Source organism: Oryx dammah, unplaced genomic scaffold, assembly GCF_014754425.2.
Source record: "Oryx dammah isolate SB20612 unplaced genomic scaffold, SCBI_Odam_1.1 HiC_scaffold_26, whole genome shotgun sequence".
Lineage (NCBI taxonomy): Eukaryota > Metazoa > Chordata > Mammalia > Artiodactyla > Bovidae > Oryx > Oryx dammah.
The window spans coordinates 90,290,509-90,315,978 of NW_024070210.1; the positions used below are offsets into that span (position 1 = coordinate 90,290,509).

The window sequence follows — 25,470 nt, forward strand, 5'->3', positions numbered from 1 at the left end:
CTTCTAGTTTCAAAGATCAATGTTTTCACCTCAGACAGGCTAACACTGTTATTACTATTGGTATTATTATTGTATTTTGTTAAAGAGGTGAAATCCTTGTATCAAAATACGGATCAGAGAGTTAACTTGCAGAAGGAAAGATCAGGAAGTAGGGTAATTGGCATGACTAAAAATAAGTTTTTAGATTGTTCCAAACCATACCGTCATTCCAATGAGTGTTATAATACAATTTGTTCTCAAAATACAAATAAAAGGTAAGTGGAACCAGGGCCCATATATATTGATACATCCTATGGAAACACTTAAGCACGCTTTGGTAGCGCTTAACACGCATAGAAAGCACAGCTGTGTAACTATACTACCCCACTTCTGTCAGCAAAATGCCAGCCCAAGGGCCAGGCAAGAGTCTCATTAGCGCCATGAACTTGGGTTTACCTGACAAAAGGGTTCTTTTCCCATCCAAGGGGTTCGTATAGGATACAATGTGGGCCCTAAGCCAGGCTGAGTTTGTATGCTGGCTCAGCCGTGTATCATCTTGAGAAAATGATACACTCCAACTTGCTCATGTTCAAAAGAAGGTTAATAGTAACTACCTCACAAAGGTTGAGAGGATTAAATAATCAAAAATTTTACCACACATCTGTTTTGTAAGTTTAAGCTTTTGTTTAAGAGTTTAAGAGTAGCATATTTGAATTTCTTAGTTTGAATCATCCAGTATATGGGTTTCTTCTTTTGGCACATTTGGTGGAAATTGTTGTTAATTTGTAGGCTCATTGATTTATAAAAGGGAAACAGCTGAATTATTACATCATTCTGACTGCAAAAGGCTAAAATCTCAACTTTTGAGGGTCACTATCACTTTTTAAAATTCAACAACTAGTGTTTAAGCTATTCAGTTTTTATTATATCCTGTAATATTTCAGTTTTGCAAAATCAGGAACAAGGTAAAGCAGGATGGTTAAAGATAGTTTTGAAAAGAAACAGGAGTAAATACAGCAGACTCCTGACATAAGATCAGTATCAGTGGGAAAGAGAACATGGCTGAGCTTCCGCAGCTGAGTTGTAGTCTTGCTTGGGCATAACAACAAGCAGGCAGGTTTTTCCCTAGCAGTGTCATACGAAATAATGAATATTATAGGGATCCAATTGTTGTTAATCTGCTGAGAGATTCAGGGGAGAACTTTAAATCTTAATCCAGTGAAGGCTTTCTTCTAAGCAATTGTTATAAGCAGAGATTTGCTTTCTGACTGGTTAATAATATAGAGGGGAGGGAAGGTTTAGTCTTGAATAATTTATGATAGTGAGCAGAATTCTTAAATACTTTTGATGTTTTTGCCAAAGTAGAAAATAGTAGAAGAGAATGAATGCATTTCGGATGCTGGGGATAGGAAGCTGTAATTTTTTTAAAGTGTTATGTCTTAGCTTATAAATTCATAGAAAATTTGCATTTTCCTCCATGGTCTAGTCATATTTATTTCTGAAGCAATTTCTTTTTATTATCATGATGTAAAATTGTCATATGATGATGTGCTGTGTTCACATGCTGTTTATAATGCCCTTGCTGTTAATGGCACTGTTTTCTTTTTGAGAAGTAAGACTAACTTGTTTTTCTCAAATGTCTCAAAAGAGCATTTGATTGAGACTCTAGAGCTCTTTTTCACACGGTGAGAGGCTGTTTTTGAGTAGGCAAGATTTAAGAGTAGATTTTACCACTTTGTCCAGAACCCAGGGTATGACATTTATAGACGAATTGAAGATAACTGCTTCCTAAGTGGTCACTGACTAGTTGGCTGAGGCAACCTTAATGGAATTCTGGTATTATCCATTTAGCATAGAATGTCTGCCAAACACAAAGGCTTTAGTAGGATTTATATTTTTCTTTTATCGATTGGTTCAGCTAATGTTTGTACTTATTGTTTAGCCACTAGTCGTGTCTGACTCTTTTGTGACCCCGTGGACTGTAGCCCACCAGGCTCCTCTGTCCATGGGATTTCCCAGGCAAGAATACTGGAGTGAGTTGCTAGTTCCTTCTCCAGGGGATTCTCCTGACCCAGGGATCGAACCCGTGTCTCATGCATTGGCAGGCAGATTCTTTACCACTGAACCACCAGAGAAGCCCCAATCATTGGCTTAATGTTCAGTTAATGCATCATCATCTTCTATGCTGTGTTAGCTGGAGAACCAGTTAGGGAACTGTCCTTAGCCTTAGATGACTGGCTTTCTTAGAGTTGATATTTTACAGGATTTCTTGGGACAAGCTTACTGGTTCACAATTAAAGATGCACAAATAGGTTTAGGTTATCGTTGTGCACGATAACTCTAGGTACTTTTACACACCATAAAGAGAATTCTGAGCAGACCTAGCTGATGGAAAAACATTTACATCAGTGGAAATTTGTGGATGATTTGTAAGAAGTATTCTGTAGGCAAGAGTATCCTCAAATCTGTTGGCTACATGACTCCATTATCACTTTGGCTGTAATACTTTTAACTGTAAACTGTCATTCACTTATTTTAAAAAAAAATTTAAGGCTTCTGTTCAGGAAAGTGCACAACTCTAGAGCTCAGTGCATGTTTACATACGTATTTGTTTATGTAATCACTAAGACAGCATTCCACTAGCTGTGCTTCTTTAAAGCAAGAAAGTACATTGCATTAAAAGTATTTGCTTAAATTTTTCCTAATTATAAACATAGTACATGTTCACATATTGAAAAGTTGTGATAAAAAAATGTCATTTGTAATCCCACCACCAAGTCTAAATGTCTTGATATATAATCATTTATTCATTTATTAAGTATTTTCTGAGTGCCTAATACGTGCCAGGTATTTGAGTTGCTGGGAACACAGCCCTGATAAAAAATGGCAAACTCCTTGCCCTTGAGGAGATAACACTTTAGCTGGGGGAGAGGGATAATAAATAAGAAAATACGTTGCATGTTAGATGGTGATAAATGCTGTGGGGTACAGTGAAGAAGGGGGATGGGGAGTCCTGGGAGAGGAGAGGAAGGGCCACAGTGTTTACACAGAGCAACCAGGAAGGTCTCGCTGAGAAAGGAACACTTGAGTAAGCTCCAGAAGGAGGCAAAGGAAGCTGCTAGATCTGAGGGGAAAGGCTACTTCAGGCAAAGACCCCGACAGAAGAGGTGCTTGGCCTCGTGTAAGAAGCAAGGAGGCCCACTGTGGCTGGAACAAAAACCAGTAAGCTACTGACAGGTTGGAGAGGGAGCAGGCACCTGAGTGGTGCTTCCTCCTGACCTGAGCTGTGATCCCACGGGAGGATCAGCTTGGAAATGGGGCTGCCCACCAGACCGCTGAGTCTAGGGCTTGGGGTCAGGTGGTCGTAATGCAGCCAGGGCGGAGACACACCGATGGAAGGGCGTTAGACCTTGTCAGGACTTTGGCTTCTACTGTGAGATGGGAAGCCACTGGAGGGTTTTGAACAATGACTCATCTGACTTAGGTTTTATTACTTTAAAATTCTACTTATGAAATGTTGTAGAGATACCAAAAAAAGTAGAAAATGGTACAGTCTCCCGTACCACCATTTTCATACCCATTTCAGCTGCCATCTCATTTTGTCTTACTTGGTTTGTCCTGACCTCTCAACCTTTTCCTTTTTTTCCCCTGAAATATTTTAATACTAGCTTGGATTTTTGGAAGGATCACTCTGGTTTATGTATCCAGAGAAGGGAAGGCAGGACAAGGCTAAATATAAGTATATCCTCTATGGATATTTTTTCTATGCATATGTAGTTGACCCTTGAACAACACAGGTTTGAACTGTGAGGGTCCACTTAATGCGTGGATTTTTTTTCACTAAATACGTGCTACAGTACTGCACAATGAAAGGTTGGTTGACTCCACAGATACGGAGGGTCAACTGTAAAGCTGTACTTGAATTTTTGGCTGTCCAGAGAATTCGTGTCCCTAAACCCCGTGTTGTACAAGGTTCAAATGTAGATAAGTTTTTAAAAATTGAATCATACTGTGTCAATGTTATATATAAACTATTTTTATTTACTATACTGGACACCTTATGTCACTGAATATTCAAAAACTTTGTTTTTTAATAGCTACATAGGATTCCATTATATGGTCCATTATATGGACCATGTCCATAGGGTCACAGAGAGTCAACAGAACTGAGCAACTGAACACTTTACACACCATGATTTATTTGATCTTACATCATTGGACGTAATCTTTGCTTATAAACAGCATGGTGATACATCCCTATAGCTAACTCTCTGCATATATATATATATATATATATATACACACACACATATATATATATATATATATATACACACACATTCATAATTATTTCCTTAAGGTAAATTCCTAGAATGGAATTGCTCTGTCAAAGGATATGCACAAAAATTTAAAGCTTCTGACATGCACTGTCAAAGTGTTTTTGGGAAGACTTTACTAATTTATACTCCCACCAGCTGCTTCTGAAAGTATCAAATTTCCCTAAACTCTTGCTGAACTTTTTCATTAAAAAAAAAAAAAAGGTTTCCTGTTTTGACAGGTGAAAAAATGATAACTCGTGGTTTGAATTTGCAGTTCTTCAGTTTCTAGTGAGGTTGACCTTCATTTCCGTTTGCAGTTTAAAAAATATGCTGCTTCATATCATTTCCTAGCTGTGTGACTTTGGAGAAGTCACTTAGGACCTCTGCTTTTGTACTGTGAAATGGGTGTTGTATACCTGCTTCACAGGGTTTTCATGAACATTGAATAAAAACATTTTGTAGATCTAAGTTTTAAAACTTTTTGACCATGACCCACAATTTTTTTAAAAAAGTCCTACTTTCTGACAAATTAATATAAATATGTAGCCAGAATTTCATGAAACAATGCATATACCCTTACCAAGTGTGATATACTCTGATATTTTACGTTTTCAGTCATTTTAAAAATACCCATTAAATTGATCATAACCCTCTGGGTTGTAACCCAGTGTTTTCTCATAAGCTCTGCGTCCATAATGTATGTCAGGTTCTCTTCTGTCTCTAGTGATTATCTCTTGTAGGTAGTCCAGAAGTCAGCTGCCTCTAGTAATTTACCTCCGCTGCTAAGTCGCTTCAGTCGTGTCCGACTCTGTGCGACCCCATAGACAGCAGCCCACCAGGCTCCCCCATCCCTGGGATTCCCCAGGCAAGAACACTGGAGTGGGTTGCCATTTCCTTCTCCAATGCATGAAAGTGAAAAGTGAAAGTGAAGTCGCTCAGTCGCGTCCGACTCTTAGCGACCCCATGGACTGCAGCCCACCAGGCTCCTCTGTCCATGGGATTTTCCAGGCAAGAGTGTTGGAGTGGGGTGCCATTGCCTTCTCCGAATTTACCTCTAGTAAATTAATTTTCAGAAAAGCTAAGTAGTAAACAACCAACCAGCCAAATAAAGCTTATTGTCTTGCTGAATCAAATTTTTGGTCAGTGAAAAGCGAATATATTTGTTTGGGCTTTTGTGATACCGTTACGACTGAACTGTTACACCATTGTTGTGAAATAGATCTTATGCATTTGAGCAAAACATCACATCGTTACAGGGACTGTTATTTGCAAAACCCCAAACTGGGACATAGCATCTGAAAGAATTTTGCCTATAATTTTTGTTACCTGACAAGCTGACAAAAATTGGAAACATAAATCACTTTTCGTTATATTTAATACAGCCTTTTTCAATTGAAAAATAAAATAATACAAAGCTAGAGTGTCCTGAGAGCCTGCGAATGGGCGGCCCCCACGCATACAACACTGGACGCTGCTCATTGGTAGATTTGTAGCTGAACCACTTGAGGACCACTCAGAAAGGAGATAAATCTAATTATTAGCTGTGACTAGAGGAAACTTGATCAGCTGAAAGTGAGAGGCACTTCCAAGCCTAAGGGCTGTTGGAATGAGAATTGCAGAGAGAAATAGAGTGGGTATGGACTGGTGGCACTTACCATCTGGAAAAGACGTATTTGAGGAGTGTAATGTATTTGAGAAGACAACTCTGTTGTTTCTTTGGACCTCTAGTTCAATATTAAACATGTTTTATATGTTAAAATCATTTTTTGATGATAAGCCAGGAAAAATTTTTAGTGACTCCCAAGTTAAAAGTTTGACTAATAAACATTGCTACTCTCCTCCTCACTCCTCCATTTTGAAGTATGTCAGAAACAATTTGGTACAAAAATATAAACATTAAATTTGAATGTCTACTAGAAAATTATTTTGAGTTTTTAGGAATGGGCCACATGTATTAACAAGAATTAAATTCTCATTAACAAGAGGCTGTTTCCTCAGATTTCCCTAGTGTATACTGTGAGTTCTCAGAATATAGCATTGTTTAGTGGAAAGCATCTGGGGAAAAAAGAATGTTTAAAGTCTAGTGTAATTGAAAGTACAGTGCTACCCTTAAATGTAATTGAGTTACCAATATTTTAAAATGCCAAGTATTTTATCTGACATGAATAGGATTTTAAATGGGCAAGTAGGACAGAGATGATGTCACTTGGAAGTTATTTAATAAATAGCAAGGTTCTTTGAGTACTGAAGCTGTTGCTTAAATATGTAGATTGAGTGGGTTTATTTGCTCTTTCCTATGAATTTGAACATATACTTTTGATCTTTTAAATGTAGCTACTGGTTGAAGTGCCCAAGGAAAATAAGTACTATAATCTCTTAATAACTAGTGCTGTGGCTTAAGGGCTGAGATTGATTAAAAACAAAACCTCTTAAAATGATAGTGGTGTATGAGTATAAAACAATGTTGTTACTGTTGAAGTATAATTTTATAATTTAGTAATCTTAAACTCTTAATTGAAAATGTTACTTTATTTGATTATAGTTTCTTTAGATATGCTAATTAAATCAAATACTTGATGTCATGATGCACAATTTTTATGATAACAGTGATTTTCTTAAAAAATCTTTTATTTGAATGTGTACTTAACCAGTTCAAAGACCAAGGAATTCAGATCATACACTTAAAAAAAAAAATTCTTCCCGAAAAGCCATTTTGTAGTCATTGGTGTCACATTTTAAGTCAGTATACTTATGTTATAGCAATGTCCTTTACAATTTTGTATTTGCTGTGTAGTAAACTTGGAAGTTTAAAAAAACACGTGAAAGTGAAATCACTCAGTCGTGTCCGACTCTTTGCGACCCCGTGGACTGTAGCCTACCAGGCTCCTCTGTCCATGGGATTCTCCAGGCACGAATACTGGAGTGGGTTGCCATCTCCTTCTCCAGGGGATCTTCCCGACCGAGGGATCGAACCCAGGTCTTCCTCACTGCAGGCAGACGCTTTAGCTTTACCATCTGCCGGCCTTGTTTCGGGTGCATCACTAGATGGCGCTGTTGTGGTGCAACTGTGTGCAGGCAGCTGTTAGAATACCTTTGCTTTACTTCAGAGTAAGTCTGTGGCGTTTGTTTTTAAAGAAAATTAAAAATGGATAAGTAATCACCTGCTACATAACATGATAATAGAAACACATAGTTGGTACTATGCAGTCATTACCTTTGAGCAGCGTCAACATAGCTCTTTTAGTCAATAAGATTTCTCTTAGAGGCATTGTGTTGTGGGAAGTAGAACTGGGTGGCGGGGTTGGGGAGGGTTTAAACCAATTACCTGATAACCCAGTGGAATTACAGTTTGTATTATTAACTAGTATAGGACAGTGCTTCTGAGGAAATTCCAGTGCTTGATCTCCAGCTTGTCTGAAGACATACTGTGCTGAAACTCAATTCTTCAGGCATTACATTTGAAGTTAAATAGTCATTAGCATCCAACGATTCCTTGCCCATATCCTTTTGGCCTTAGTAAGTATTGTACAGCTTTTCCTTCCATTTCAAATTCCAAACATCAAGCTAAAGATGGAATGTTCTTTGTCTTACTTCCGGTGTATTTACTTCCAATGAATGAGGGAAGTGGACATTCCTTCAACATTTCCAGACCCATAGTCAGGCACGTTTGGATTTCTGCTCCTCTCCTACCCTTCCTTTATTCTCTTTATGAATAACAAGAATGCTTTCATACATGAAGCTAAGAACTGTCACTTATTCTGTGATTCTTCAGCAGTCTTCAACAGCGATCCCTTAGTGTTGTTAACTGAGACGTAAGTGCAGCTTCTTCCACTGTGCCACTTAAGAAGTCTTTTAGTCCGGTACGTTACAAGTTTTAAAAGTTAAATCGTACTTAAAAGTTTGCAAAGATGAGTACTAGTTTCCCTTCTCATCTCTTCCTTCATCCCCATGGGCAGCTGCTTTTACAAATTCTGATCTTTTATTTCTCTTGGTCGTGGCCTATGTAACTCTACTATGCTGTTATACTGCTATTTCTTGATTAAAAGATTTCGATATTAAATCCTTATAGCAGAAAGTCAATTAATAATGAACTTTTATGATTTCCATATTTCTCCCACCCATCTCAGTCAGTCCTATACATTTTTCCCTTGATTACCTCTACAGTATTAAATGGGGCCCTAAAAATGTAATTGTGTGTACTGTGGGTCTGTGTTGCAAAGTTAATGAATGACCAGTGTGTAGCTAGACAGCCAGGAGAGCTGGAAGACCACCAGTCACATTTTATGGGAGAGTATGTTGCTTCAGAGTTTACTATATGTAAACCTCTTTCTTAATTACCATTTGTGTAATTTTTTAAATGACAATTGCCTGGAATAACTAGGAAGCTTGTTTTATCACATAAAAAGCATGGAGGCTGATTCATTGAGTCAATGACATAATCAAGGAACCATATTCTTGGTTTTTCCGTCTACTGTACTCCACAATGTTGGCTTTCTTCTCAGGTTAGCTGCCCTCAGGCTTCCGGGTGGCACTCATGGTAAAGAGCCCACCTGCCAGTGCAGGAAACACAAGAGGCGTGAGTTCGATCCCTGGGTCGGGAAGATCCCCTGGAGAAGGAAATGGCAACCCACTCCAGTACTCTTGCCTGGAGAATCCCATGGACGGAGGAGCCTGGCGGGCTACAACCCTCGGGGTCATAAAGAGTCAGACACTACTGAGCGACTTAGCACAGCACTAGCTGCCCTCAAGGTCCTAAAATGACTCTTCAAGGCTGCACGTCACTGCAAATGCAATATTATTCAAGAGAACATCCCTTCTGATGTGTCTGTCTTTTTGTGGGTATACCCAGAAGCTTCCAGCAAACTCTCCCTGGTTACCTCATTATCCAGAACTACTTCAGAGGTTTATTCCTAAGCAGACTTCTGGCAAGGAGGATGGAATTGCATTGATAATCTTAGTGAAGCTCACAGACGTGTGGAGGAGGGTAGGAAACACCATCTGAGGTGTGCTAGGAAGAAGCCAGGAGGAACAGTTGGTGGATAGTTAGCCCGCAGTGTCTGTAACGTCAAACTCTTCATGGAAGGTATCATCTACCTTGTTTCTTATATCTCTGCCAGGCTACTTTCTTTTGGAAAATTAAGTAGAAAGTCTGGGAATTGTTTGAAATCATAACTTTCTTTATGCCCACTTTGCTACAATATGTAATTGTACTTACATTTCTGAAAAGGATATTTGTAAGCTAGGTATTAAAAGAAGACTAGGAAATGTATAATTACTCTCTATTCCCTTGAGCTTGGTTGTATTTATTGGACCCATACTTTTACACTTCCTTAGAACAAAAGTCCATTGGGCAATCACTTAATATTTGCAATAGTATAAACTTCAGTAGTAATTTTTTAAAAAATCATCATTGATTTTTCTTTTCAACTAAAGCTATCCAAATGACAAGTGTTAGCTTTTTGTTTTAGTCCTAGATCTAGAGCTTTTATTTCTCTTGGTAAATAGTTTTTTTGTTTTGCTTCAGTTTTTCCATGATCTTCCTTGCTTATCATACAGATAGATGCCTGAGAGTTAAATGCAATAATTGTTTATGTTAATTTTTATTAGTTTAAATAAACTTTATTTCTGAAAATTCTGATTTTACTGCATTTTCCTCAGGGCCATCTAGTCTTTACCTTCCCCTAGTTTTCTACATCCATATCAAATTGTAGAGTTCATTCCTGTATGTAGTACTTTACAGAATTTTAGCCCATGATTACGACATTCAGAATTCTTTTTTTAAGCTTTTTATTTACCTGTTCTTGGCTGTGCTGGGTCGTCTTTGCTCTGCGAGCTTTTCTCCAGTTGTGGCTGCACTGGGAGGGCTTCTCACCGCCATGGGTTCTCTTGTCGCAGATCGCAGGCTCTAGGCCCGCGGGCTTCAGGAACTGCAGCGCACAAGCTCAGTAGTTGTGGCTCCTGGACTCTAGAGCACAGGCTCAAGAGCTGTGGTGCGTGGATTGGCTGCTCCACAGCCTGTGCGATCCTCCCCAACCAGATATCAAGCTCATGTCTCCTGCATTGGCAGGCAGATTCTTTACCCCTGAGCCATCAGGGAAGCCCAGGATCTCCAGAATTATATAATTAATATTATGCCAACTTTTAGAATTATTTTATGAACCTTCTAGAAAATACTCAAGTAATCTCTTTTAACGGGTCGTGAACTATTGATGGAAGAAATTACGCAGTAGATGAGTCTCTTAAGATTAAAATGTGTGTGTGTCTCTCTTTGTGTCTGTGTTTAGTTTTGTTTCTCTAAGCTCATTTAAAGCATTCCCTGCCAAAACCTATTTGCTTTTAAAGTTGATTTTTAGATTAATATTTAATTTCTTAGGAGAGTTACTCTGTGGTGTTTATATCTGTTTAACAAATCATACTGTAGTAAAGACTAAAGGCCTCGATTTTGTGTTACGCTATATATATGTATTCTGGTAACAGTAATGTCAATAAAGATGGTAGAATATATAAATTGGCTTTCAGTGAGATGTATTTACCCCAAAATTTATCTTTCCATTCTCATATTGTAGTTGTAAATCTAAGTCCTATGAGATGTTACTGTGTTCCATGAAGAATTCTGGGGTTAGATCTTTTTGCTGCATGCTGGGTTGATTATTCAGGGTTAAGTGGATTTCTTTACTGCAGGACTTCTCAGAACTTTATATTAACATGCTTTATAAATGTTTCCGAGTGGGACACACACAATGTTTGCAGTACCTATTTAAACATGGAACACTCAGTTCTAGGACTTTTGTTCCATAGACCATACTTTGGAAAATGCTGGTATTTGATGCAGTTGGTTTTGTGTGAATTGCTATTAAGGAAATAGTGTGTCTAACCTTTATTTACGAGTGCCATCCAGTTTATTTGAAAAAGTATTACCACTTGAACACTTGGGATAATCTGTGTCAAATGCTTTTCAGATGCTCTAAGAGATAAGAGCTTTGAAATTTCAGGTAGAGCTTCTCTACTGCTGTCTGCAGCTTTTCTCTAAAATGAAATTTATCCACGTGCTTAATACTGATATGTATCTTAAATAGACTAGTGATAATCTCTCAATGATTCTCAAAACTTTTCTCTCCAGCCTGGTTTTCTCTGTTGAGCCCGAAAGTAACATTTTAAGTTCCCTTCCTGATAGTTTTACATGCAAACCCTGTACGCGTTTGAACTTGGTCAAAACTGAGAGCTCCTTTCCCTCATCAACCAACCCCCAGTTCCTGACTATTTTCTGTTTACCCTCCTGACTAGTGGCAGTGTTTTCTTTTCAGTTACCCAGACCAGAAACCCAGGAGACAATTTCTTAACCTTGGCACTGTTGACATTTTTGGCTGGATAGTTTTTTGTTGTAGGGGGCTGTCCTGTGCATTATAAATATTTAGCAACATCCCTGGCTTCTTCCCATTAGAAGCCAGTAGCAGTCTTCCTCAGCTGTAACTAAAATGTCTCCAGACTTTGAGAAATGTCCCCTGAGAGACAGCTCACCCCAGTTTGATGAACCACTGCCCTACTTCCAAACTGTTACTTAATCATACTGTTTCTACTTTCTTAACTTACCTTTAATCCTTTTTCATGTTTTCATACCACTCCCTAACCTCCTATCCTTTTTATTATTTTTTTTTTAATACTTGGGATCCTTTGTAAGGTTCTGACTAGCATCCCTATGTCCAATGTTCAGTTCAGTTCAGTAGTTCAGTCCTGTCTGACTCTTTGCGAACCCATGGACTGCAGCATTCCAGGTCTCCCTGTCCATCACCAACTCCCGGAGATTACTCAGACTCGTGTCCATTGAGTTGGTGATGCCATCCAACCATCTCATCCTCTGTTGTCCCATTTTCCTCCTGCCCTCAATCTTTCCAAACATCAGGATCTTGTCAAATGAGTCAGTTCTTCAAATCAAGTATTGAAGTTTCATCTTCAGCAGTAGTCCTTCCAATATTCAGGACTGATTTCCTTTAGGATGGACTGGTTGGATCTCCTTGCAGTCCAAGGGACTCTCAAGAGTCTTCTCCAAGACCACAGTTCAACAGCATCAATTCTTTGGCGATCAGCTTTCTTTATAGTCCAACTCTCAAATCCATACATGACTACTAGAAAAACCGTAGCTTTGACTGGATGGACCTTGGTAGGCAACGTAATGTCTCTGCTTTTTAATGAGCTGTCTAGGTTGGTCATAGTTTTTTATCCAAGGAGCAGGTGTCTTTTAATTTCATGGCTGCAGTCACCATCTGCAGTGATTTTGGAGGCCCCCCCAAAAGAAAGTCTGTCACTATTTCCATTGCTTCCCCATCTATTTGCCATGAAGTGATGGGACCAGATGCCATGATCTTAGTTTTCTGAATGCTGAGTTTTAAGTCAACTTTTTCACTCTCTTCTTTCATCAAGAGGCTCTTTAGTTCTTCTTCACTTTCTGCCATAAGGGTGGTGTCATCTGCATATCTGAGGTATTTCTCTCAGCAATCTTGATTCCATCTTGTGCTTCATCCAGCCTGGCATTTCGCATGATGTACTCTGCATATAAGTTAAATAAGCAGGGTGTCAATATACAACTTTGATGTATTCCTTTCCTGATTTGCAACCAGTCTGTTGTTCCATGTCCAGTTCTAACTGTTGCTTCCTGACCTGCATACAGATTTCTGAGGAGGCAGGTCAGGTGGTCTGGTATTCCCATCTCTTGAAGAATTTTCCACAGTTTGTTGTGATCCACACAATCACAGGCTTTGGCATAGTCAATAAAGCAGAAGTAAATGTTTTTCTGGAACTCTCTTGCTTTTTGGATGATCCAACAGATGTTGGCAATTTAATGTCTGGTTCCTCTGCCTTTTCTAAATCCAACTTGAACATCTGGAAGTTCACAGTTCACGTACTGTTGAAGTCTGGCTTGGAGAATTTTGAGCATTACTTTGCTAGTGTGTGAGATGAGTGCAATTGTGCAGTAGTTTGAGCATTCTTTGGCATTGCCTTTCTTAGGGATTGGAATGAAAACTGACCTTTTCCAGTCCTGTGGCCACTGCTGAGTTTTCCAAATTTGCTGGCATCTTGAGTACAGCACTTTCACAGCATCATCTTTCAGGATTTGAAATAGCTCCACTGGAAGTCCATCACCTCCACTAGCTTTGTTCGTAGTGATGCTTCCTAAGGCCCACTTGACTTCACATTACAGGATGTCTGGCTCTAGGTAAGTGATCACACCATTGTGATTATCTGGGTCGTGAAGATCTTTTTTGTATAGTTCTTCCGTGTATTCTTGCCACTCTTCTTAATATCTTCTGTTTCTGCCAACCCACTGTCGTCAGTGCTACTGAATTTACTGTTCTAAAATGCAAAGCTGTTCCCTATTTACATGTCTCAGTAGTTCCCAGCAGGTACTCTCATGAACTGACTTCTCTATCTGTAGCCTCATTCTTCAAAGTTACTCACACTCACTGAGGGTCATGCTACACAAGCTGAGATACTGTGCCATGCTTTCAGGCTCTTCTTAGGCATCAGCTTCTCCATAGTAGCCCTTACCCACTTACTCTCAGAGTCTCTATCATGCTGAAGAGTATTTTATTTGTTTAACATATCTGTCTTCCCACACCAGGTTGAACATGTCAAAGGCAAATACCATCTCTCTCTCTATTTTATGCATGTAGTAGATATTCAGTAAAAGTGTGTATCACCTATTTGTATGCCCTGATACATGTGGTATCATTCTCATTACTTCTTGAAATTCTCTTCACTGTTTATCAGCTATAAATTTATTTTCCTAGTCTTTATCATCCAGATAATGATGGCTAGACTTTTGACCACAGAAATCTTGAACTATAACTTTCTTTAAGAAATCAGAGAATTGAAGAAAGCAGTGTGTTTAGTTGATGTCAGATGTCATTTGCTTGTAAAAATAGCTAGTTTACCCTAAGGGCTTTTATTCAGAATGGGATTAAATTGAGTGGAATAATTGTGCAGATTAATTGCACTGTGTGAATTAATATAGTGTGAAAGTATTTATTGGACTCAAACTGCATTTCCACTGAATAAGGATTTGATGGTTAGTCATATAAGGCTTGCAAAAGCAATATCATCGTCTTAACTGTTTTGCTTTTTTGGAAAATATATGTATTAGAAAACATGCTTATATCAGCCTACACTATCTAGAAATTATACCCCTAAAAGAATTATAAGTCAGTAAGAACAAGTGGCCTATTTCTCTTCTTTATGTGTCTTAATAAATAGAATTCTGTGTGAATGTATTTCTCTATGAGTCAAAACTAGTAGCATTCTCTAAACTTTAATTACAAGATGAGAAAAGAAAATCAGAGGTTGCAGGACTTCTGGACGACAACCCAAATGTAGCACAAGCCTTGCTGTGAAAGTCAGAGATTTTGCGGATGGGGAAGGGAGTAAGTAAGACCTGCTCCTAGTTTGGAAGACTTCAGCTGGTGTAGTGCATTTCCAGATCATTCAGAATTATTTCTCAAATGAACCTGTGTATAATGGCAGTTTGCTTCCTTTTTTTAGGGAGAGGCATAAAATGTATCACTCACTTCCTTTCAGAAGTGATTCTTTCATGAGAACAGTTGTTATAGAGGTTTCCAGAAATAAAACTGGGAAGAGCCTGGCTACATACAGGAAAGGTACCTCCCTTTCATAACAGCTCTCTAGGGCTAAAGTAAATCACAGGAGGCATATGTAACACCCAGCCCATTATTACTAATCCGAAGAGGCATTTTGCCAAAGACCAAAATTTGCCTTGCCTGTTTTCTAATTTCACTGTTTTCCACACTCTTTTTTCACGTCTTTAAATTTAAAATTGGATTTTTTAAAAAAAATTCTTTAAAATGAAAAAATTTAAACATACTTAATTTTAACTTTACATAGTACCAGTTAAAATTCTCCTTAGGACGTTAAGCTCTTTTAGGAAAGAAAAGTGTTATGTAAATGAAAGAAACAGTTGGACTCCCCCAAAATTTTGGTCAATGCTTGTTACAAGAGAATTTTTACTGAGAACTTGGAAAATTTTGCTTTATAATGGTTCTATTACATGCAGATTTTTTTTATGCTTGTTTTTCCAGACTGTAAAAGAAATCTGTAATGATCATATTTTGAATATATATTTTTGAATAGTTTTGGTTCTTGAAATTATAATTATAAAACCTCTATTTAAGGCCTTACTTGATCTAGGTAAAAGATAGTGTGATGATGGATTACTTTGTTTTCCTTGTATTTTTCAGTGTAGTAGAGATTATATTGAGTGTAAACTTTCCCAGTAAATTCCTCCCTGGAATTAGGTAATTTTAAATGGGTAAAAACTTTTAGCTTAGTGACAGCCACATATAAGATACTCGTAATTAATAGCCCATCATCAGTTCTGTTTGTAGTGGTTTTGTTCTACAAAGGCACCACAAACACTGAATTAGTGATATTGAGCCATCGTCCTGAGGGAGACACAGGGTTAGGTTCCTGTGAACCTCAGATCACATTTTCATCAGCCAATCAATAGCCTTGTTTGATTATGTTTCTTTTTTTTTAAATTTTACTTTAATGATTATGTTTCTATTTAAAGATACCCTATTTAACATATATTATTGATTCGTTACCATTAACCCGTGGCCAAAAGCACTCATGCCTGAACAAAGCTTATATAACATTTTTTCTCCATGAGGCACATCACAATCTGCCTGTACCTAAGAACAGACAGCACTCAGCACTGTGCTTGGGGGCCATTTGAAACAGCGCAAGTACCAACAGAAAGCACAAAGATGCAGACTCCATGGTGCTGAATAGGTTGCAGAAAGGATACTTGTTTATAGTATGAGAGCTGAAACAAGAAGGCTGAGTATTGCCTTGATCAGCCTCAGGAGGAGCATGTGAGGTCACTGGAAAAGACCAAGAAACTACCACAAGTAAGGATTTTGTGGTTGCAGATGCACTCTATGGAGCAGGCAAAATCTTGGATACAGAATCTTCAAATAATAAGGATTGACTGTAATTGTTTTAAAGAAGTGTATGGTTGCACACTTCCAGAGTATTCAGATCTAAAGGAAAGTTTCTTATATTTTCAAGGATGTGGGAGTTTTTGGTTAAGAGGAATCACCCTCACAGCTTTCATGTTCTCTTGTCCAGTGGAATCAAATTGGCTGCTTTCAGCCTGTCATTTTGTTTTCTCCCCTGCAGGGAACAACCCATCTTCAGCACTCGAGCTCATGTCTTCCAGATCGACCCAAACACAAAGAAGAACTGGGTGCCCACCAGCAAGCATGCGGTTACTGTGTCTTATTTTTATGACAGCACAAGAAACGTGTATAGGATAATCAGTTTAGACGGCTCAAAGGTAAGTTCCATTTACTTTAAATAACCTTGCTGTTTTGCTTTATACAGTATTCACTTTAGTTTTATTCAGAAGATTTTTATCTACAGTAAGATGAAATATTTTCTTTTCAGTTTTTAAAACCTATCTTTTAAAAAACAAAATCAATCAATTTTAGGGTAGCGACTTTTTCATCCACTAAATTACTTTGATTAACTGCCTTATATATATATATTGAGTTGAGGGCCTCCCCCGTGGCTCAGTGGTAAGGAATCCACCCGCAGTGCAAGAGACGCAGGCAACATGAGTTTGATCCCTCCCTGGTCAGGAAAATCCCCTGGAGGAGGAAATGGCAATCCTCTCCAGTATTCTTGCTGGGAAATCCTATAGACAGAGGAGCCCGGTGGGCTACAGTCCCTGGGGTTGCAAAGAGTCAGACACGACTGGGCACTCACGCATGCATGCAGGTATATATTGAGTTACATGCTAAAATATTCTACAAATTTGATTTCAGTATATTTGATAAGTACTCATTGCATATCTGTTCTGTTGGGCACTGTGCTAAGTGCTTGGAATAGATATAGTTTCTATTCTTGAGCATGTAATCTTATGAGGAAGTAGACTTCTTTTTAGATATACTTACATAATCTAATGGCAGTTCAGAATTCCTCAATCAGAGGAAGTCTTTCCATATTAAATTCAGTATTCAACAATAAAGTCAACATCTATTATTCAGAAGAGAAATGTATGGACAAGACCTCTTTTTATTTTTTAGGAGAGGCAGATAGTAAAATGTTTAAGAGCATGGACTGCCTGGGTTTGTATCTCAAATCTACCACCCACTAAGTTTTTGATTTGGGACAAATTGTGTGTTAACTTCTCTCCGTTTCATTGTTTTCACTGCAATAGTGGTTGTAAGGATTGAGTTAGTATCTGCAAAGCACCTGGTTAGCTCAGTGCCTGATGGATAGTATACCCTTCAAAAAGGGAGAAATTCCATTTTTTTCCTCAGTGAATTTTGAATAATACATGTAGATAAATACCAGACACAATTCCTGGATATTGTCTGTAAAAGATGAGGCCTCCATCAAGCTTTCTTAATGCCATGAGTCTCTTCTCCTTCAAGCTTTCCTGATGTCATAAGACCTTTCCATTCCTAGGAAATTTTTGCAGTGCAGTGTAGAGTTAAGACCACAGAATCTGGAGCAGGAACATCTGGTTTGAATATTTCCTTTAATACTTCCTAACCATGTGACCTAGAACAAGGTATTTAGTGTCTTCATGTCTCAGTTTTCTCATCTGTAAGAAAAGAATTAATATAAAAAAAACTACATCATTACACCATAGGATTATTGTAAAGATTGAATAAATTAATTTAGGCAAAGACACTTAATGTATATATAGTAATCACTATACAAACATTGCTATTGTTATTATGAGTTTTATTAGGCTTTTAATTACATGTTGTGTAGTGGTTTGAGGGAATACAAGATAGTTTAATTTAATGCTCAGCTTTTCAGTCTGTTTTGTCTGTGTGCTCATCCCTCATCTCCTTAACTGGGTTATAGGACCTCAGGGGCTGTTTGCACTTTGTCTTGTACGTAAGTAACTAACATGTATTTATTTGAATAATTGGTCCTCTTTTCATTTTTACTCAGGATTTATAGGACTTGGGAAATAGCAGCAATTAATTTCTGTGAAGTTTTCTTTAATGAATAATTCTGCAACATTTTGTAACTGTTTAGTGAAATTAACAGATATTAATTATTATAATCTCAGATCCTAGAATGTTAAAGCTTTCTTTTCCCTGACTTGAACCTTCAGTTCTATGTTACTCGTATTTGTCTCTTGGCCCAAACAACAGATGAGATGTGGTTATTAGAGAGGGCAGTTAAATGGTATATAAAAGTATAGTAGGCCCATGTCCATTGTGATTAAATAATCCTCGTGTTTTTCTTTCTGCAGCAGTATGAACTATTGCTTCTGTCATTTCCATTTTTGAATGTACTTTGCAGCTTGTAATTATGAGGCTCTTATATAACTCAGTGAAAAAGGATTTTTTTTTGGTTTGTTTCATTTAACAAAATCTACCTGCTAGACCAGAGTTATGTTTTCTATCACATTTTCCATTATCAGTTATTTTTTAAACTGATGCTATTAACAAAACAATAGAATGAGAAAGGCTAGAGATCGCTTCAAGACATTTAGAGATACCAAGGGAACATTTCATGCAAAGATGGGCACAGAAATGGTATGGACCTAACAGAAGCAGAAGATATTAAGAAGAGGTGGCAAGAATGCACAGAACTATACAAAAAAAGATCATCACAACCCAGATAATCATGATGGTGTGATCACTTACCTAGAGCCAGACATCCTGGAATGCGAAGTTAAGTGGGCCTTAGGAAGCATCACTACGAACAAAGCTAGTGGAGGTGATGGAATTCCAGTAGAGCTATTTCAAATCCTAAAAGATGATGTTGTGAAAGTGCTGCACTCAAGATGCCAGCAAATTTGGAAAACTCAGCAGTGGCCACAGGACTGGAAAAGATCAGTTTTCATTCCAATCCCTAAGAAAGGCAATACCAAATAATTGTCAAACTATTGCACAATTGCACTCATCTCACACACTAGCAAAGTAATGCTCAAAATTCTCCAAGCCAGACTTCAACAGTACATGAACTGTGAACTTCCAGATGTTCAAGTTGGATTTAGAAAAGGCAGAGGAACCAGACATTAAATTGCCAATATCCGCTGGATCATCGAAAAAGCAAGAGAGTTCCAGAAAAACATCTACTTCTGCTTTATTGACTATGCCAAAGTCTTTGACTGTGTGGATCACAACAAACTGTGGAAAATTCTTCAAGAGATGGGAATACCAGACCACCTGACCTGCCTCCTCAGAAATCTGTATGCAGGTCAGGAAGCAACAGTTAGAACTGGACATGGAACAACAGACTAGTTGCAAATCGGGAAAGGAATACATCAAGGTTGTATATTGTCACCCTGCTTTTTTAACTTATATGCAGAGTACATCATGTGAAATGCCAGGCTGGATGAAGCACAAGATGGAATCAAGATTGCTGGGAGAAATATCAATAACCTCAGATATGCAGATGACACCACCCTTATGGTAGAAAGTGAAGAAGAACTGTTGATGAAAGAGGAGAATGAAAAAGTTGACATAAAACTCAACATTCAGAAAACTAATATCATGGCATCTGGTCCCATCACTTCATGGCAAATAGATGGGGAAGCAATGGAAATAGTGACAGACTTTATTTTGGGGGGCTCCAAAATATCTGCAGATTGTGATTACAGCCATCAAATTAAGACACCTGCTCCTTGGATAAAAAGCTATGACCAACCTAGACAGCTTATTAAAAAGCAGAGACATTACATTGCCTACCAAGGTCCGTTCAGTCAAAGCTATGGTTTTTCCAGTAGTCAGGTATGGATGTGAAAGTTGGACTCTAAAGAAAGCTGATTGCCAAAGAATTGATGGTTTTGAACTGTAATGTTGGAGAAGACTCTTGAGAGTCCCTTGGACTGCAAGGAGATCCAACCAGTCCATCCTAAAGGAAATCAGTCCTGAATATTCATTGGAAGGACTGATGCTGAAGCTGCAACTCCAATACTTTGGCCACCTGATGTGAAGAACTGACTCATTTGACAAGATCCTGTTGTTGGGAAAGATTGAGGGCAGGAGGAGAAGGGGATGACAGAGGATGAGATGGTTGGATGGCATCACCAACTCAATGGACATGAGTCTGAGTGATCTCTGGGAGTTGGTGATGGACAGGGAGGCCTGGAGTGCTGCTGTCCATGGGTTCCCAAAGAGTCTGACACGACTGAGTGACTGAACTGATTTGAACTCAATTGAACTACTACAGTTCCCCATAGAAGTAGTTTTTTGGTTAAGCACTGGTAGTTTATTTGACGTAGCTAAACGAATGAGTTTCTTCTTTCTACCCTCTCTTCTGTTTCTGCACAACACAATGAGGTGCTCCTGTTTAGAGAATGTCCATTGGTTTCTCACTTAGGGCCTTTACTGTGCATGTGAAATTTGCTCAAAGGTTTTCTAATCCTGCTGCAGACATCGGCATGGCCAGGGGCCAGGATCAGGGCACTATCAGTAAGGACCCAGCATTTCTACTACTCTTCCTTGAAAAAAAGAACTATGGGTTTGAGAGACATAGGTATTAATTTTAAAAATCCAAATTTTTAAAAAGTGGATTTATAATAGCATTCTATTCTAAGAATTCTAATAAATTATTTTAAATGCAGAATCATCTATTATTTTAGAATTTTCTTCACTGATTAAAGAATCCCAAAACAAGTCATATGCAGGCAAGGAAAGATTCAGATAGCAGATTAAAATGGAGCTCTTAAACATAAAAGCAGAAAGAAGTTAATTTGAAATAGCAAAAAATAGGTCAGTAACCAGCAGCAGCAGTGTAAAGAACCCTCCTGCCAATGCAGAAGGTACAGGTTCGATCCCTGGGTTGGGAAGATCCCTTGGAAAAGGAAATGGCAACCCACTCCAGTATTCTTCCCTGGATAATCCCATGGACAGAGGAACCTGAAGGGCTACAGTCCATGGGGTCAAAGAAGAGTTTAGACTTAGCGACTAAACAACAAGTCAGCAGCACACGGGTCACATCCCTTACACGCTTTATAAATCCTGTGGTTGCCTCACTGTGTGAGAGTTATAAGGATCAGCTGTAAGATACCCATGTGTATCCTTGGAAACACTCAGATCTCAGTTGACAAGTACCTCCCTCGGCGAACCCTCAGGGACCACCAAATCTAGCCTTGGTCTTCCTGTCTCTCGGTCTTTGTCCAATCCTGGTCTGTGGTCTTCTCAGCACTTACTACTCTCTGAAATCTCGTTGCTCAGCCACTGGTTTGCTTATTCATCAGCCAACTCTTCTTGCTCTAGAATGTAATGCATAATTATGTTGCTTCTTACTGTTGGATCTCAAGTTCCTAGAATTGTGCTAGGCATTTAATAGAACACACACAAAAAGTTGCATATTCAAAGGATTCCTTACTATTAGTATATTCTTTCCCACTTTGATGACAACCCTGCACGTTATGCCCTTTGTGACCAAGTGGCTCAGACAATAAAGAATCCGCTTACAATGCAAGAGACCTGGGTTCGATCCCTGGGTTGGGAAGATCCCCGGCAGAAGGGAACGGCAACCCACTCCAGTGCTCTGGCCTGGAGAATCCCATGGACAGAGGAGCCTGGGGGGCTACAGTCCACGGGGTCGCAAAGAGTCAGACATGACTGAGTGACTAACGCCACATGTTAGAGCAATTGTTAGCTACATTTTATAGGCTCTAGAATGACATGCTAGGAAAAACAGCTTTTGAACCAAAGGGTGAGGTAATATATTAGTATATAAATTTTGTCAGAGGTAAAAACGCTTACTGAGAAGAAGGGCTTTCACGTAGTAACAGATAACATGACTGCTGTGTGAGAGAAAGCAAGGCACTATGCTCGTACTGTCTACTTTAGTAGGGCCAGTATCAGGCACTCATTATAACTTCATCAGTACCTCATAGTGAATAAATACTTACATTTTTACTGTTCATGTGGTATACAGATAGCTATGTTCTGAAAATGCTTCATTTTTATTCAGAATTTAATAGTTCACCAGGTAACTGCTTATGCATTTGATAACGTATCTGTTTTATTACTACTGAGATCACTTTGTAATCTGAATCTCAATTACAAAGTCATTAGACTTCTTAACTAAAACTGATTCTACACTTCAGAAGTACTGGCAGGAGGACTGAATGAACTTTACTGTGGTCAAGGACAGTTGAAATTCATTAAAGTGATCAGCAAGGTTAATATTTAATAAAATATTCCTAATTTTCTAGCCTGCCAGACTCTTCTGTCCATGAAATTCTCCAGGCAAGAACACTGGAGTGGGTTGCTATTCCCTTCTCTAGGGGATCTTCCAACCCAGGGATCAAACCTGGGTCTCCTGCATTGCAGGCAGATTCTTTACCGTCTGAACCAACAGGGAAGCCCAATACTAGTTTTCTAAGGAACTATATTATAATAAAAAAATGATAGTGATTCTCATTAACATGATTTTATACCACTTTATACATCAACAAAGTAAAGTGTATATTTAAGGGTTTCTTTTTCTCTTGAGTAGAGGAAAACTTAGTAAATGATTGAAAATCTTTTCTGTATCACAGTATATTTCAGGTAAGTTAGCTTTAAGAAAATTCTTGATGGATTTTTAGAAAATAGTTTTCAAAGAGAAAATTTGGTGTCTTCATTTTTGTAAGACACTTTGGGGAGGGAGACTTTACTTTTAAATAAGCAACTGCTAAAACCTACTTGCTTCCAGTGAACATCACCCAGAATTCATAGGTAGTAATCCTAAATGTTCAAAGAGAAGACACTGACCACATTATAAACTCTTTAAAAGTCTGTGCATTACAGGAACATTTATTTTGCTTGTTAAGTGTTAAAATTTGTGAAAGAGTGCCATTGTATTTATAGTTCTATTATTACCATATTTCCACATTATCACTTACAATGTTAAAAACTGCTTCTCTAACTCTCTTCATATACTTAACATTGTGGCTCAATAGGAATCCTAAGTTTTTATGTAACTGAGTAGTCCTGTGCTTGATTGTCTATTTGTGAATTTTTGGCTGGTTCCTCATACTTATTTTATTTTTCAGGCAATAATTAACAGCACCATCACTCCAAACATGACATTTACTAAAACATCTCAGAAGTTTGGCCAGTGGGCCGATAGCAGGGCAAACACTGTTTATGGACTGGGGTTCTCCTCTGAGCATCATCTTTCGAAAGTAAGTTAAGTCATAAGATCCGAGTGGGAATCTGCATCTTCTGGTCAGACATCTTATATATGTAATGGAAAATGGAGAGTGTAAAATGTAGGAGAAATTTCTTTGATATTCTCAGAACAACTGTAGTGACTTTAGAGCAAGAAGTGAGAGATCAGTAGATTCCACTGTCAACTGGAAACACTGTATACATTAAATGCAGTCACCATTGATTGCATAGGTTGTATTGACATTTGTGTGGTTAACTAGGTATGATAGGAAATAAAAGGTGGGAATTATCACTTTAATATGGACTTTGCTTGGTGGATAGCACCTTTGGTTGATGTTCTGCAATATAGGTAAACACCAAACTCTTCTGAATTGTGGAAACTCAAGCTGATAGTGGTATTTCAGCTTTTTGACATATAAATCCTGTTTTATGCTTTGTTTGGGTGAGAATAACTCTGAGCTCTCTGATACAACACAGAGTAAGATCTAAGAGACACCCTGAGGGGTTCTTGGAACCATCCAAGTAAATGGCTATGGCTAGAATGGCTGATAAAATACAGAGCATCACCTGGGCAAAATACTGGGAAAAAACCAGTTGTCCTGCATAGAAGCAAGAAGCCATGAAGTGTTCATACCAGCCGCATCTTGAGTGCTTGTGGCTGTCACAAAGAAAGAGCTTATAAGAAGAAGGAAACATTGGCAGGATAACAGGGTGATCAAGGGGATGATTGCTCACCTTTATGCTTCACGTTTAGTGCTCACCAGACCCCAAGGATTATGTTTACAACCTCTCTGTTTGAAGTATTCAGTGAAGAGAATAACCCTACATTTGAACCATAGTTTATATATGCTGTGGTATACATCAGATCCGATGACCTGGGACCTGAAATCGCTCAAGTGCAGGGTAATCAGGCTCTTGTTAGATACACACTGTTAATACTTAAGCTAAACCCCAACTGTTCATTATAGAAATCATTCAGATTCTTAAAAATCAGTTCTTTTAAAAAAATCTTACACTTTTGTGAATATTTATTGATTTGGTTATAATTAGATAGTTCAGTAGTTAAAATAATCTTTCTTTCCTTTGGTTTACTTGTAAAACTTCCTGAACTCTGTTTTCAAGCGCTTTTGTTATCTTTTCTTTAATATAAATTAGAGTTGAAAGCTCAGTTTTACGACTGTTTTAACTTTCATCTTGGTGACTATAAGTCATTCTCTGTAAGATGATTAAGACAAACAAATGTTGCCTAATTGTGATTCCCTTACACCCACCATATTCTCCAAATACATTTCTTGAACTGTGGTAAAAGTATGAGTTTTAGCCTCAAAGTATTTCAACAAAGCAGGGACATAGGCATCCAGTTAAGCATTGCCTCTCCATAAACAATCCCCTCAGGAAATTACACATTTATTCTATTTTTGCCACTACTCAGAACCTTTTTGGAACTTTTGAAATTGTCTATTAAACCCTATAGCAAAAACATTAAAACTATGATTATATTACACTTGCTGAATTTCCTGACAACAAAGGAACTAGGTTGTCGATTAATTTTCTCAAACTTGCATGAAATGATTTTTGAACCTGAGTAATTTTTTACTGTATTAAGTTGATTCTTTTTTATAACTACATCTTTCAAGTTATGGGCAAAAACTAATGTGATAAGGAAATAGTTTATTAAAATCTGTCAATCATATTGTTTCCTCTTATCTGATATTTTTTCTGAGAATGGCGTTTATAGTTAAAGAATTTGTTTTTCCTCTTTAAAGTTAGTGTATATTTTTGACCAAACTGACTGGTAGTGAGTCCTAGTATTGTATTGTGAAGGTGGATTGACTATTAGGAAACAAATCATTAGCTCCTGGAGTCAACCCTAGTTTATTTATTCACTAGACTTGGCTCCAGGAGCTTGTGATCAATCTCTTCGGAATGTTTTGGCCCAAAAATAACAAAACCATGATTTATTTTCCAAGCTGCCTTGAAGATTAAGGTTGGTGCTTTGTAGGGGGCCCAAAGGAGTA

At 38.1% G+C, this 25,470-nt stretch overlaps 1 protein-coding gene across 2 annotated transcripts in view; it reads left to right on the plus strand.

The window, feature by feature from the left end:
- Positions 1 to 25,470, plus strand: part of HOMER1 (homer scaffold protein 1) — a 135,012-nt gene that overhangs the window by 30,740 nt on the left and 78,802 nt on the right. For both annotated transcript variants that reach the window (XM_040225900.1, XM_040225899.1), the window contains exons 2-3: positions 16,488 to 16,644; positions 23,335 to 23,466. In XM_040225900.1, the coding sequence (XP_040081834.1) occupies positions 16,488 to 16,644; positions 23,335 to 23,466 (289 nt within the window). The remainder of the gene's footprint in view (positions 1 to 16,487; positions 16,645 to 23,334; positions 23,467 to 25,470) is intronic.